The 16,855-nt window shown below is 44.2% G+C and overlaps 1 protein-coding gene across 1 annotated transcript in view; it reads right to left on the minus strand.

Annotated features, from left to right (window-relative positions):
- Positions 1-2,990: 2,990 nt before the first annotated feature.
- Positions 2,991-16,855, minus strand: part of LOC136541507 (uncharacterized) — a 37,426-nt gene continuing 23,561 nt past the window's right edge. Inside the window, exons 5-9 of the mRNA XM_066533426.1 lie at positions 9,429-9,566; positions 4,765-4,908; positions 4,179-4,249; positions 3,992-4,091; positions 2,991-3,516 (exon numbers count right to left, since the gene is read on the minus strand). Of these exons, the coding sequence (XP_066389523.1) occupies positions 3,510-3,516; positions 3,992-4,091; positions 4,179-4,249; positions 4,765-4,908; positions 9,429-9,566 (460 nt within the window). The 3' untranslated portion in view covers positions 2,991-3,509. The remainder of the gene's footprint in view (positions 3,517-3,991; positions 4,092-4,178; positions 4,250-4,764; positions 4,909-9,428; positions 9,567-16,855) is intronic.

Genomic DNA, 16,855 nt, shown 5'->3' on the forward strand with positions numbered 1-16,855 from the left:
GGTCTCCAGTTCCTTGTCGCATAGGAAGCAGTGGTCAAGCGCGTCGAGGCCATGACGGAGTCGCCTGTCCGCAGTCCAATGCCTTCAACGCACCGCAAGCCAGAGGAAGATCTGGACCCGTAGTGGAGCCTAGGTGCCCCAAATCCGCTTTTCAGCCAGGGATGGGGCGGTGCGAAGCCGAGTGAAGCGCTCTGTAAGCCGATCGTGTGGAGTATGTTCCGTTCGCAGACCACCTTCAAAAACCATGGTGTCATCGGCGTTGTTCAGCTGGACTTCCCGCACATGATCCTAGATGTCCATGTGTACTCCTGGATCACTGGTGCGGTAAGGCCGCCGGTGATCTGTCTAATCCAATACCAGTTGGGGATGGCAGAAGTGACCGTTGCCGTGCAAATGAAATGACAGTCGATGAGGCTGGTGAGTGTGGGCGCTAAGTCGATCTCTTAGATGGCGCAACCTTGTAGCAATCGCTCTGTAGACAAGTTTTATTTCTATGAAACTCATTTCATTCTTTTATCATCTCTACTCATCAATACTATGACTTGTCAGCTTATTTCGTCCCATGAAAGTCTCCTAAAACCCCCACTGAGACTGCCCTAAGTAGATCTGTTGCAAAAGCTAGTGGGAAACAGGGGCGGATCTAGCACCAGGGAAGGGTGGCCTCAAACCACCGCTACCACTACTCGAAGCATAATCGAGCCCCTCCTAAGTCCCCCTACAATTTAGTATCCATGGAAGCTTAAAAAGAGGGGCTAGAGATGAAAGATAATGGAAGAAGCTCCCCCTAACCTATTTGCTAGATCCACCACTGGTGGAAAAAGTTTGTATGCACCGGATGATCTAGCATTTTTTTTGGTAGAGGTACAATGGCTAGTTGAGATTGGTGGGCCTATTTAAACTCCATCCCTGCTTGGGTGTTAGGAGTGGGCTGGAGTACATTGAAGAGGAGAAAAATTTGCTGCTACACTTGAGAGCATTCCATGCCACCACTTTGTGCTAATTGATCACATATTTGCTTACGTAGTGTTTAGTGCGAGATTAAGGCTTGTTTAGGCTTAGAGTGAGATTAAGATGGAAGTATGATAGATTTAGGTTTTAATTTATGCATTACTTTTTTAAAGCACAGTCCAAACCCTCCCTCTCTTCTTGGGCCATTTGGTTCTCCCACCAATTAACCTATACCAGCATTAAAGAAATTGAAGCAAGGTGTCGGTGTTTTGAGTTGCCACCAACAAGTAAATTTCTAATATTGCGTGTCTGGCCCGGATGTTGTGCTAAGAGCACACGAGGTTTATACTGGTTCGGGCAGAATGTCCCTACATCCATTTCGTTGCTGCTGCTCGTGTTACTAGCACTGAAAGTTCGTAGTAGAGGTTATAAACGGTCGAGAGAGGGACATGTCCCAAGTCTCTGGTGAGAGGAGCGAACGGGCGCCGAGGGCTCGGTCGCTTCTCGGCTGTGTGCTTGTGTGTTCTAATCGGTTCGGGGTTCGAGTCCAAATCGGTGTCGTGTGTTGCGATGCGATCGATTCGAGTCGAGTTGAGAGTCGAGTGGCGTTTTTCCCGTCCCCTTCATGGGACGCCCTGCTTTCCCTTTATAGGCTAAGGGAAAGCACGGGTTACAGTCGAGGGAAAAGAGGAGAATGAGAAGGAGAAGAAGTCTTCCAGGATCGCCGGGTCCTTCTTTTCCTTCACGCGGGTCCCACTGACCCTGTAGATGTCAACAGGGATAGCTCCACGTCGCGGCCCTGTCCGTAACTGGCGCCATGCGCAGGCGTCGTCTCTCGGTCACGGCGTTCCACTCCGTCCTGGCGGACGTCGTGGTGAACTGACGCGCCTGTCAGTGCCCGTACGAGGGTTAGGCAGAACAGCACCGGTACGCCCGATGCTGTTCTTGATGTGAATCCCTAGGTATGGTCCGTCATGGCCACGGGTTAGATCAGGACGTGCCGGTCACCTCCCTGGTGTCAGAGCTTTGACCCATGCCCATTCGGTAGGGCCTGGAGTGGTTGGCGGCGGTATGGCGTCGGGTGAGGCGGAGCCCACGGCCTCGGGGTCGGGCGAGGCAGAGTCCTCCCCCATAGGCCGGGCGAGGCAAACTGTAGACCCAAGGGTCAGGCGAGGCGGAGCGTGCGGCCTCAGTGTCGGGCGAGGTGGAGCCAACCCTCAGAGGTTGGACGAGGCGGAGTTTGCGCATCTGGGGCTCGGTTGGAGTTGCAGTCGCGCTTTTGACTGCTCGAATGAATCAATGTTGATGGTTATTAGCTCCTCTTCGAGTACCCTAATATTGGTCCTGACACAAGATTACATAATATAATAGAAAATGTAATAATGTACTAGCTAGCTGCGCAATTATGTGGTCTATTTGATTGTTAATAGGACGCGACTCTTAGAGCACGTTTGTTTGAGCTGTAACTTTTTGAAAATTTTAGCACAAAAGCTAGCTATTTTGCTTTTGGCTTTTGGCTTTTGGCTATTGGTTTTTTTTTTTTTTTTTTTTTTTTTTTTGCCATGTGGCTGTTCAAATTAGCTGGTACGGCTGCACGAAATGTTGGGCATGTGTGTGCAGCTTTAGCAACTGCCACCGACAGAACCATCACTTTATCAGAAGCGAAAACCGCCATTAGCTGTCATAAATTTTGGCTTCTCAAACACCAGAAACCAAAAAAGCTACTTGAAATATGCTTTTCAGTTTTTAGTTTATTTGCTCACAAGCCAACTTTCTAACTTTTCAAAAACCAGCTCAACAGCTAGATTGTTTGTTTCAGCTTCTAGCTGATAGAAGCCAACAAAAAACTGAAACAAACATACCCTTACTCCCTTAGTGCTATTGGAATAGCATCTCCATTCTAAAAAGGTTGAAATTGTATTTCTATCTTTATTCATACTATTTATTTATAGTTTGATAAATTTATAAAAAAAGTATATAATATTTATAAGACAGTAGATAAAAATATATTTGATAACGAAACTGGTCACACTTATTTAGTATCATAAATATTAATATTTTTTGGGTCTGTCTAGACATCTGATGACAGATTTGTGCTGTCAAAATCTGTCAGTTTTTTGACCAATCAGATCATTACAAAATCTGACAGATATACGTATCAACAAATCTGTCGAATCCCACAAAACTAGCCAAAGATCAGTTAACGGGTACGGGGTATGCAGAACAAAATCCAATAACGCAGCCACTCCGCCAGCAATTGCTCCAGTACTGAAAGAGCTACTTCGTGCACAAAATAAGATGTCAGAGCTGCACCCGTCGCCGTTGGTCGTCGCCCAGGTTCCATGCGGTCTTCGCCTGCTGCTACTGCCCCAGGAAGTTCTGCAGCTCGCAGGTGCTCGCACGACCACCAGAACGCGCACAAGCTGCAGCGTAACCTGGCAAGTTGAGGCCGGTAGGCCGCCTCATCGCCACCCGCGCCAACTCCGACGGTAGCCAGAACAGCAAATAGCAAGGCTGCGCCAGCAACCACTCCACCAGCAATTGCTCCAGTACTGGAAGAGCTACTTCCTGCACAAAATAAGATGTCAGCAGCAAAATCATATGTTCCATACCCATAATTATTGTCTTACTAATGCAGGATAGGGACAAAAGAAAAAAGATAAGGTAGTTTATTGACTTGTGTTGCATGCCTGCAGCACACAAGAGATTCTCAATGTCAAAACGAGGTACAGGTCATGTAGCTTCCAGTCTTATCCCAGTATCTCACTAGTCACTATAGCCAGTTGTCAGCAGTACAACATAGACATATGACTGAGCCACAGCCTAATAGTGCAGCACAGAATCATAGTACCAAAATTGTAAAGCCCTGGTTCCTTATTACGAATTATTATTTTCATCTTAATTTTCGGGAAAAATGCAGTTCTTCCTTATTGATCTCCAGACTAGACATCATTATGGTTGTTTTGGAGGTACATAAATCTGACCAAGGTAGAAAAGGTCCTATTGAACTCGAGGATTTCACTAGACGATCTGAATAAATCACCTGGTGATTGCACAGGGGTTGGAGGGTTTGTATGGAGGTGGAGAAAAGGGAGCAACCAGCTGATGGAACTTCTCCAGACAATTTGTTATTTGACAGATCCCTGTGATTCAATAGAACATTTAATTTCCATATTACATTTCCTAGTTAAAATGAAACTAAGAATGCAAACTGAGAAACAAATACTTACAGAACTTGAGTACAGTAATAGCAGTCAATGATTTTGGAATTGAACCAGAAAGGCTGCTGTTGTTAAGACGCCTATGCCCCGCACAAAAGTTAAAAGATGTGTCAAATTAGAAACATCAACAGGTAATTTCATAAAACATAATGAAATAAAATATGATGAAGACAACTTAGAAATTATAATAAGTTGAAACTCTAACAAGATGATAGACAACTTAAAACATCATAAACAGATTGCTGGATATAAATAATCTTAACTATAAAATATACAACGGCAAGAGTCATTTTCAAACACAAGGCATCACTCAATGCTGCCATGAAGAGCAACTCTGTCCTGGAAAAATCTAACTTCTTCCAATGGGAGTATGGGACCCAAAGACTAGGCAGCGACGTTCTTGACCTAACCAGCTACCATGTATGTGGGCATGTGGCCTAGTGAAATCTCAAAGTCATAGGTGATCTCCATTGGTCAACACATGTAGACGGCATGAAGCAAGAAACGATGACTAAGATAGATTGAGTGCAAAAGCCAAAAGATTCCTACTCTAACAGGTTTTACTACTGTGAATAGTAGGGAAATCAAATCTTACAAGAACCGCAGCTTCAATAGCTTTTCCAATGAATCCGGTATTGGACCAGTGAAGTTGTTCAAGTACAAATCCAAAACTGACCAAGTTTGTGAGATTACCAACTTCACTAGGTATGTGCCACTGATATGATTACTGTAGAGCTCCCTGCATAAAAAATGCTATGACTATATGAAGGCAGTGACTAATTTTAAAAACATAGCAAAACAAAGTAACTGAGCTATGAATATGCCACAGTAAATGGTTGATGTCATTAGTGATTAATAAATGTTACTGTCATGTCATCACATTTAATAGTGCCAACAACAGAGTCATTTTATACCAAGACAATATGCTAGTCAGTTACTTTGACAGGAAGATGTACTATGTATTATGCCTGGCCAGTGTAACATACAATATTTAGACATTGTAGCAGCATAATCTTATTTTCATCTACGTAATAAGTATTTTGGCCCATAGGCCACAGGACCATCATGCAATACCCAAGTAGCACAAATAACAAATACTCAAGCAAGCGCCATCAGCGTGAAAAAAACACAAGCAAATCATGCAAAAGTCCAAAATCGTAACCAATCCAAAGCATCAGCAACTGAAAACCAACCATAAACCGCTGCTCATCCCCCTCCCATACCACACAGACACAACATGGTAATCCTGCTCAAAAGTTTGCAAAGAAAAGAAACGAAGGGGAGAAAAAAGTAACGGACACTAGTTCCAAAAATGAAGCGAAGAAATTGACCAAAATCACACAAAACCAAAGGATGAGAACACGACCAAAATAACATCTATTAGCATATTCACTTCTAGCTGAAAACTAAAAAAACAACTCATATAACCTACAGCGCACCACCAAATCCTCAAGTAAAAATAAAAAAAAACAATATTCAAAACAAAAACACAATTCCAAAAAAATTAATACAACTGAAGCGGCAAAAGCACAAGTACAAAAGTACGCACCTGATTTAAACAATTAAACAACTACACGCAATATTCAAACCCAAACAGAAATACAAATAAAAAACCCTCAAACTTGCAAGCAATCATCACATATAAAATGCATATTACTGAAGCAACTCAACTTGCAAGTCAAAACCAACCTAGAGAAAACTAAACATCAGAAATAAAAAACAAAATCAACATCAGTCAACTGTCAAAATATGCTAGCCACAAACCAGCTATCCATGAAAGCAATCATCAATTCATATCCAAAAAATTCTAACAAACTCAACAAAAAAAGAAAAGACAAGCAGAGGTTCATATCAACTATAAACATCACACATATAAGTCAGAAACATCAATGGACATCCCAGAAAAAAAAAATATCCAACAACAATTGGTTATTGGTCCCTCAAAAGGCAAAAGACAAATACACATACCTGCCACAGCCAAAACAGTGAAGCCTAAAAAAAGCCCCAAAAAATAACAACACAGTGCTCATCCAAGAAAAAAAAGGGCATACCCAGCATTGTTTTCAGGTCGTCTGGTCGCCATGGGACCGACCAGGAGACTAATCGCGATTGGTCGTCGACCAGGCCGATTAGTCGACCCTAGTCGTCCATCTAGTCGTCCATGTATATCATGACATATACCTATATATATAGTATACACAATAAAGCAAGCATCAAGACTGCATTAGTGTTTAGCTGGTGACACTAATGCAGTCTTGATCTTGACGCACCTGAACAGCAGCACTGCTGTAGTAGCAAAATAACTAACATTTAGCAGACCATAGCAGCCACACAGCCAGCATATTACATAACCAAATTAGTTCAGTACAGATAAGCTAAAGTGTTCAACACAAAGTCACAAACATTGACATTCAATAGTCCCACATGTCCGCCCAGTTAAACAGGCCCAAAAACAGAGTAACCAAACTGGTCGTCCCTGTCCTAGTCGGACGACTAGCTTTCTGGTCGAGCTAATCGAGTCGGTCCTCCTAATCGAATACCAGGGACCGACCAGGACGACTAATCGCGATTAATCGGACGACCTGAAAATATTGGTACCCAGTGCAGAGAGCTCCCACTCTGTGCGGGGTCTGGGGAAGGGTGTCAATGGCAAGCCTTACCCTCGCCTGTGCAATGCGAGGAGACCGCGGCTCGAACCCGGGACCTTCCAGTCACAGGCGGTAAGACTCTACCACTTGCACCAGGCCCGCCCTTCATCCAAGAAACAAACATGCAAAAAAAAAACAGAGACAAGCAGAGGCTTATATCAACTCTAAACATCACAAAAACAATAAAACATCCAAAGCAACCCCAATCAGACATATAGGCAATAGATGTATGGTTCAAGCAGCAAAGCAACTGAAGCGGCAGAAGCATAATTACACATCTGATTTCAACAAAATTACAACTACACGCAATCGTCAAAGACAAAAATACAAAAAAAACACTCTAAACATCAGCTGAGCTAAGAAAAACACACACACAACTACACGCATTCTAAAACTCAACTCAGCTAAATTCACCATTACAAATCATAATAACAAAAACTCATAATTACCCAAATAAATCCTAATAACTAATAAATCAACAAGCAAGCAAAAAGTGTAAGTGCTTCCATGCTGATTCAAAAACACACAAGAAAAGGGAATTTGATTTTCCCATTGCAACACACAAAACCAAAAATAGTGGGATACAAGCATGGAACATGTTATGTGCAGAAAAGATATGGCACCAACAACACAAGCAACAATGCAAGGTGATGATGCAAGGGAAGACATGGCAAAGGAACACCAAACACTCTACTCAGCCTGCAACCTTGTCTGGCAGTCAGTTCATTATTCTGTGCCAAGGCACGCCTAACTTTCTTGTCACTTATGCCTCCTTCCCAACAGCGCCTGAACGTGACAACATCATTCCTCATAGGTCGGGCCAATCATAAAAAGTTTTTCTGTGAAGAGGCATAAGTAGAAAGTCAGTAATCAGTAGTCACATCTTTTTTTCTAGGTGTAGCATCACATCTTACGTAGCTGTCAACAACTTTGCACAGTCAATAAGTCACAAGCTAGCAGCCTTAACATCAGTTATTTGCAAGAGCCATAGCCTCTTTAATGTATACTTAATACAAGGCAATATATAATAAGATAATGAAGTTACTCTAAACTATCTAAAACAACACCTACCACAACTGATGCAATGTACACAAGAAAAAACATTGTAACAACACAGGTAGCTCAAAAGGCAGAAAATTTTCAGACCACACAATTTAACAAAACAAGTTGCACCACAAGCAGACTACTAGTGCAACCAGTCTAGGCATCGCCACAAAAACTTAAATCTGAATCTCTGAAAACATCCCAAGCATAGGATCAATCCATACCCGCAGAATCAACCAATAATAAGACACAAAATATGTAACACATTCAAAATGTGAGCAAACATGAGGGGAATGAGAGCGAACGTGTGTGAGAATTATGCCTGCATAGGGGGGAAATGAAGGAGCACCCACCAAATAACAAGATTCAAAGACATCAAACCAACTAAATGCAAACAGGGGGAATGACTAACTGAATGCAGTTGCTAAATAAACCTAAAATGAGTGTGCAAGATCAAGAGCAGAGTTCATGCATGGAGCTGCACAAGAAAAGGTTTTATGGCATCTCAAGAAAACAGAGCACTAAAGAAGAATCAGGTCATGCACATGAGTCTCATCCGAAGAAGACAACGGCTTAGGCAGCATAAACTGCAACTCAGATTTTTTCAGAACTTAAGGAGTACAACAAATGTAGACATGTGCAGCCAATAAAATTAGAATAAAACTGCTAAAAAATACGGATAGCACAAAAAATGTTTGTTGTAGGGCTCCATGTGACCCTGACCAATTTTACATAGCTGTACACAACTTTGCCAAATACTTCAGTAGCCCTGACATCAAATTTTTGCAAGAGCCATAGCCCTCTTCAGTACATACTCAACACAAGCCAATATAAATTCAGAAAATGAAGTTGATGAAAAATTAGTCAGATTAGTAGATAGAAAGAAAGGATCATCTTCATGGACATTTTCTAAAGTAGTAATGAAGCCACATATTACAAGGTCAGCATGAAAACCAATGCAAAATAAAAACATCTGACCTATAGCAAGCACACTACAACAAGGGTTAGCTCAAGGAAAAAATAGGGAGTCAAATGAATGAAACCAGTTATGGCAGGAACTATTAAACCCTAAAAGGAGGACTTCAAATTAATAGAATTTTCAGATCGCACATTTCAATTAACAGAACAAGTAGCAATACAAGCAGAATCATAACCCATTGAGACTGAGAAAAACAAGGAATAGCAGAGGAAATAACCTAAATGGATAGCCTGTTCATCTCCACCAGATTGATCAAATTGTAATGCAATTAACCCCAACAACATGAGAAGGGCAAAATCCGAGGAACACAAATCTCACATCATGTGAATAGCACGCAATGGGATCCAACCCCAACGCTCCCTTTCACATCCGTAAGCACAACAAATTGGGAGAAAACATTAGAATAATAATATTTGCTTCAACAAGCAGACACCGAACCTCAACATTAATTTCAGTACAAACAAACCTGCATATAAGCCTATATCTAACACACACAAAAAAAAGAACTGAATCCATCCATCCTAAAAGAAAGAACACGAGCACAAGCTCTATCCATCCATGGCGTCCATGGCGGCAAGTAGCACATACCTTGGGTGGAGCAGGGCCTGATTGGTCTGGGGTAGGCGGTCGGCGAGGCGCACGGACACAGCAGGCTCGGAGTAGATGGGAGACCTCCAAGGAAGCGTGCGACGAGCTCGGACACCACTGGCAAGCACGAATCGCCCCCTGACCAGAGGAGACGAACAATACATAAGAATCTCTACCTGTGTGCAGGGGAAAAAGAACAAAACGAAGAAATGTAATCGGGAACGAGAAAATCCAAATCAAACAACAAAAAAACTTAAGACCACAAGAGGGGACAAACAACCTCATATTCTGATTTGTGAGAAATCAAGGGAGAGGTGCTTGCATGTGAAGACTGGAGGGGAAAAGGAAGGGGCGAGGTGAGCGTTAGAGAGAAACTGGAAGAGATTTGGCAGTCGGCAGGTCACGGTGGAAGCAAAAGAAAAGAGGCACGCATTTCAAAAAATTCCTTGTATACGGGTTCTGGATGTGTGGTTCGGACCCAATAGCGCAAATAATCCAGAAGACTGAGGTCAGATGCTGCACGGATCTCAAACCACAATCAAATGGTCCATAATTTGACAGATTTCAACGCAAAAAAAATCTGCTGACAGACAAATAGCAAAAATCATATTTTTTTATATATTTGGTTAAACTAATGGACATGCATGTGCGACACACACGTGGTTATAATAGGCAACATTGTATTTTTATAAAATAAAACTCATCTAATACATGATACTTAAAGTTTTGATTTATAAACATTTATATGGATAAGACACAATTGTCATGTAGTGCTTGTGACCGAATTTTTTATTTTTTAGCCTTTTTTAAAAAAATTATTCATAAATATGTCCTTGGAGAAAAGATTTCAAAATCTAGATCCTTAACTCGGCGCCATAGTTGCTAGCGCCGAGCTTATACTGCTCGGCGCCATGGCGCCGAGCTCTTGGGCTCAAACCCAACGGGCTTGTTCGCTGGTCTGAGGAAACCAACCAGCCGGCTGGCTCACCCTCACGCGACACTGTTCACCCATCCAGCCAAATTGTTTCTCTCTCACACAACCAGCCAGTTTTAGCCAAGATTCTACCAGCCGAACGGGGCCAACGTGGCGGTGACATGGCAGGGAAGCTCGGCGCCAGTCAACCTGGCGCCAAGCTCGGTGCCAGGGTGACTAGCGCCGAGCCTGCCCTACGTATGGGCCCAATCCTTTCTCTCCTCTCCCTCTCTCTCTCGCTATTCCCTCGCCCGAGCGTCGAACCGCCGCCGCCGCCCACGCCCTCTCCCGCACCCGGCCACAGGCGCCCGCGCGCCCTCTCCCTCGCCGCGCCCCGCGCCCGGCCGCCCGCACCGGTCCCCTCGCCGTTCCCCGCGACCACCCCACGCCTGGCCGCCTACGCCGCGCCCTCGCCTCGCCCACCATGCCGACCGCGGCAGCCTTGGCCACGCCCCGCCGCGCTGGTGCCGTGACCGTGACCGTGTCACCACCCACCGCTGGCCTCGGCCGCGCCCGCCGAGCCGGCCTCGCCACGCGCCATCGCCATCGTCGGACGCGCCCCCGTCGTCCCCGACACCTGCAACGTCCGACCGTGCCATCGCCGGCCTGGCTCGTCGACAGGACCCACGGCCAGTGTCCGCTGTGACTCCGTCGACGTCCGCGACTCTGTCGTCGAATAGGTAAAAATTGTGAATTTACAATGTGCGTACTTAGTTAGCTTTGATTGTAGTGTAGTAGTTTTTGCATTTGTTATTTACTAGTTAATGTGATGACTCAGGTAGTTGATTTAGTTAGTGATCTAGTGAGATATATATGTATATAGATAGAAATATAGATATATAGGTACATAGATATAGTTAGATAGCTACTTAGATAGGTAGTTACATATTTAGTTAACTAAATAGGACCTAGCTATTTAGTTACTACACTGTATCTATGTATGTAGTTATTATCTTATTTACTTAGTTTATAGTTAGAAAGTACTTGTTAGGTACTATCTATCGTCTAATTTGGACTAAAGCACATGTGTTTTGTTATGTGTTTAAATTAGATGGACAACCTAGTGACCATATATCATGGAGGCACCGTTAAATACGATTGCTATGGATATGTTGAGTTTGTTGACATGCAAAGCGTGCTTGTGCTATTCAATGATAGGTCTTCATTTAGTGAGATGGTTGCAAGGGCACGGGAGGAGCTACATTGCCTTGGAGATGATGGCATTGCAGTTGAGGGTGTACTGCACATAGGTTCTCCTCCCAACATTCTTAGGCGAATGATCCCAATTGGGTGTGTGGATCAGTGAGAGAACTATGTGAGATCGGCTATGAAGAGCCAGCTGCAATGTTTGGACGTGGTCGTGCGTCGGGTGTTAGTTGATCCCATCCCTCATGCGTTTTCCCCACCAATGGGTCAACAGGCTCACATCGACCCTCCCATCTCAGAACCTGATATGGATGTGGAGGTTGCACCTACTGTTCTCGATGCTTAATCTGCCCCCAATGTGGTAGTTGGAGATGCTTGTCAGACTCATTTTGTTGTGGCAGATCCTCCTCATGAGATCCCTTTAACACAGAATTATCCAAGTGTCTTAGCCGCATGGTTATTGGGAGCTTACCCCCTTCCTTACATCCATTTTTTCATTCTTTCCTCATTTCTCTACTTATGTTGCAGGAGACATTTCTAAGAATGTGGATGTGCCCCCTGTTGCTGCGTAAGTGCACTTTGGAGATGGATTCTGTGGCTCCAATAGTATAAAAATTATGCATGATTCAGAGCCATATGAGATGGCAAGGGCTCTTGATTCTGATGATGATCGCCATGTTGGAGAGCTGACAGAGAGTGATGTTGAAATGCTGAGGCGTATCTTTCTCGGTCGTCGTGATCCAAGAGTTCACGAGTTCAGCGATCTTGCTCATTTCGATCAGGCGTGTGTAGAAGGACGTGATGATGAGCTCCTAGAAGCTCCTGAGGTTGGCCCTAACATGGTAATTGAGAATGAGAGGGTGTTCAATGACCTCCCTGCATTGAAGAGGTGGTTGCAGGCGTTTGCAGTGATACGAAAGAGACCTTACAAGGTCTTGCATTCATATGCGGAGCGCCGTTACACAGTTGTGTGTGACAAGGAACACTGCCCATGGAGGGTTTATGCAAGGAAGCAAAAGGTCACCGGAAAGTGAAAGATCACAAAAGTTGTTGGGCCACACAATTGTGCTGACCATGAGCTGACACTGAGGCATCAGCAGTTGACATCTACCCTCATTGCTAAGCGGTTGATGGGAATATTGTAGGGAGAACCCAACATGAAGGTGAGGATAATTATCAGGACCGTTGAGGCATTGTATGGAGGTTATATGATAACTTATGGTAAAGCTTGGAGGGCTAAGCAACAAGCGTGGAAGATGATATATGGGGACTGGGAGGATGGGTACAAGCAGCTGCTAGTACTTTTCAATGCAATCAAAGCGGTGAATCCAGGCATGCATTATGAGTACATCCCAAAACCAAATGCATGGAAGGATGGGAGGCAGATATTCTTTCGTGCTTTCTGGTGCTTCCCTCAGTGTGTCGAGGCCTTTAGGCACTATCGTCCCATCTTCTCCATTGATGGTACATTCTTGATTGGCAAATATTAGGGCACACTTCTTATAACCATATCCTATGACGCGAACAACAAATTGGTTCCTTTGGCATTTGCTTTGGTTGAGAAGGAGAACAATGACAGTTGGGGATGGTTCTTGAGGCTAGTCCGGATACACGTGGTTGGGCCTGGTAGGGAGGTTGGCGTCATATCTGATAGGCACCAGGGCATACTTAATGCCATGTGAGAGCAGATAGAGGGGTATGCACCTTTGCACCATCGTTGGTGTACTCAGCACCTTGCTAAGAATCTACTTCGAAAGGATAGTATGAAGGGTAACTTTGATCTATTCTAGGAGGCTGCTTGATAGCTTGAGGACAAGTGCTTTTAGAAAAAGTTGGAGCAAGTCAGAACCGCATCAAATGCAGAAGGTGGACAATGGCTCATAGGTTTAATGAGGGATTTAGAGAAATGAATGAGAGCTCACAACGCCGGTGGATGGAGGTATGAGTTTCAATGCAACAATATGGCAGAGTCATTCAATAAGTTGTTATTGGGGATACGTGGTATGCCTATGAATGCAATTGTTCAATTCACCTTCTATAAGCTTGTTGCCTGGTTTAATGATAGACACGCACAAGCATTGAAGTTGTGGAGTGATGGAGAGATATGGGCTCTGAAACTAAACGCACACCTAGAGAAGGCAAATGAAAGGGCTGGCACACATGAGGTTACATGCTTTGACCACGCCATAGGGACTTATCAGGTCGAGCATAGGGGCGCCACAATATCCGATGGCGAGGTCCGAGAGTCAAGGATGCATGTTGTTGTCCTCCAAGATTTCAAATGCACTTGTGGTAAACCAAGGCAGTATCACTTTCTATGTTCCTATTTGGTGGCAGCAGCTAGGCATCGCAACTATAATATCGAGAGCAGGATACCTCACGAGTTTAGTGTCGACATGCTTGTGCACACATGGAGCCCCCGCTTCGTGCCTTTCTAGGACCCTAGAGAGTGGCCTCCATATGATGGCCCGAAGTACATTACAGATCCAGCTTACCATTGGAACAAGCGTGGATCAATGAAGAGGATGAGGCACAGGATGGTTATGGATCAGATACCCAGAAGAACGAGGCGTGGGAGAGGAACCCCATTTGTTACTAACCCTGAGCAATACGAGTGCGGCAAGTGTGATAGATCTAGCCACAATTCATGAAGTTGCCATTGGCAGATTAGTGAGGTGCGATTATTGGTTGATTATATTATTTAATATTTGTTGAATTCATTTAATTAATTATGCATGTAATTGTGTCAATTACTTATACATTTCTAAGTTCATGTTTCATTGTATATTGAATTTCTAATTCATTAATTTTTTTTAGGATGGCGCAATTCCACCTGCTCGACCCGACGTATGAGGTGACCCACCGAGGACGTCTCATAGCATAGGGGCAGGTAATAATCTATACGTTTTGTTCAAATTTTGGTGAGCGTACATTTGTTCATGAAGTAACAGGAGACTATATTTTATTCCATGTAGGACCTTCTGCTCCTTCATCCTAGAACCCACAATGGGTTCTTGGACATGCGGTACGACGATAGGTACACTCCTTTCCTATAAAGAGCTGGCCTAGATGTCATCTCTTTTCAGGTTCGTCGTGGGTTGCCCAAGTTCAACTCAGCGGCCATAACGGCGTTGGTTGATAGGTATTATATTCAATCATTGCCTCCATTCATGGCCATTTGTTCATGTGCTTGCCTTTTTGACATGTAATATTGCTTTGTCTAAAATATAGGTGGCGGCCGGAGACTCATAGCTTCCACCTACCTTTTGGGGAGATGATAGTCACGCTCTAGGACTGTCAAAAGATGCTAGGCCTGAGGATTCATGGCAACCCAGTCACCAGGTAGTGTAGGTCAAAAGGCTGGAGAGCACGAGTGGAGGCCTTCCTTGGGCGTGAGCTTAGCGAGCAAGGGACTCGTACTTCTAGAGTTCTCATCTCCTAGCTCCGGCAAGAGTTCACACAGTGCTCGAGGAGGCAGATGAGGAGACAATTGGGTACTACTCTAGGGCTTGAATCCTACACCTGTTTGCTTGCGTTCTCTTCCCCGATGCCACGGGTGACACTACGTCCTAGATGTGGGTCCACTACCTCAGTGACTAGGACTAGACAGGTCACTACAGCTAGAGCTCTATAGTCTTGGGTTTTCTATACCAGCAGCTATGTGTGGGGTGTCGTCGAACTTCATCCAACACGTCACTTGGTGGATGCATGTACCTGCTCCAGCTGTGGATGTGGGCTCGTCTTCCAGTTGGCCGTCCAGAGGTTTTAACTCATCATGAGTGGTTCCAAGGTCAGCCTCCAAGTCGGTAGCCGACGTGGGCATACCATTGGGACCAGGTCAGGGTTTTGTACGTGAGGTTAGAATGGGCGTACATTGAGTTCACGAACGAGCTAGACACGCTGACGGCGTCTAGTGTAAGTAAATTTTATTTCCCATGCTAGTTTGAAATGGATTAGTCTACCATCTAACATCTTGTTTGGACATATTGCAGGTGGAGTAGGAGCCGTACGATTGAGAGGGGAGACTTCCTTTTTAGTTGAGCAACATTTGTGGGTTCGACGACGACTTCTATAGAATGAGGTGCCCTCTAATATGCTTTTATGATGTCGAGTTCCACCCGCCAGATAGAGTTGCACACCAATTTGGAGTGAGACAGCTTTGGCCTACGGCTCCATTCTCGACTTGCGTTGACTTACACATGTAAGTGTTTTGCTATTTCAAATGTCTCGTGATGGTCCATTTCTATTAATATGGTGACATGTACATTGATTCAAGTAACGATGACATACGTGCAGGTTGGATCGTCAGAAGAACAGAAAGATTTTTGACTAGGAGAAGCACCATCAGTTCTACATTGAGCAATGGGAGAAGATGCACGACAACGTGGACAAGAACAACAAGCTGCACATGAACCGTGAGTTTAGGCGGTACCAAGCTTGGTACCAGCATGTGACACGTTGCAGGCTGAGGGTACAGTGAACAGAAGATGACTACACCAACATCGAGTCCTCTGAGGATGAAGACACGGCGTACGACCAATCTACTCGTGTAGGAAGGCAGATGGAGGCAGGATAGATCTTGGACAGAGTGGTAAGTCAATTGACTTATTTTTCTACATTAAGTTGCATACCAATATATTAGGCATTAGAGTTATCTATTTTAGTTAGTGCCACCTTCGAGCCATATCATCCTTATAATACGTTAGATTCTTGTACAAAAGAAAACAAAACCTATTGATGTTTGTTTAGAAGTATTATTACTGAGAACTTTGTTCTAGGGTAATACACTCAAATGCTCCATTGAAGAAATTGAGCGCTTTTGGCCGAGAGTCAGGAATGACTACATGCGTAGCTTCCTAGATGTAAGATTCAAAATATTCTTTCAAACATATTATTAATACGTTAGATTCTTTTAGTTAACATAATTTTGTACAACAGAGGCTGTCATGTTGGCTACGCTGTATGGCTGCTTGTTGTGGTTGCAGGACAAACATGACATAAGATGTGTACATTCCTTCCGCAGGCAGAGGAGGCTTAGGTTCCTCTAGCCAAGTAGCTATAGGGGACGGGGACGAGGATGATGACGACATGGACTAGAGGCATGAGGAGCTTGGCCCCCTCTCAGCTCCATGACGCTCCCTTGACTCAGCCTACACAGCCTCCAGGCACTAGGCGACGCTGTCCACCTAACCCTTACACTCCAGGTACGAGCACTCTTAGTCACAAGGGTAAGGGTAAGAGTAGGAGGCTGTGAGGGTTGTGGTAGATGTTAGTATGCACTATTATGGATTTTGTATTTACTTTCCTG

The sequence above is a fragment of the Miscanthus floridulus genome, chromosome 3, assembly GCF_019320115.1.
Source record: "Miscanthus floridulus cultivar M001 chromosome 3, ASM1932011v1, whole genome shotgun sequence".
Taxonomy (NCBI): domain Eukaryota; kingdom Viridiplantae; phylum Streptophyta; class Magnoliopsida; order Poales; family Poaceae; genus Miscanthus; species Miscanthus floridulus.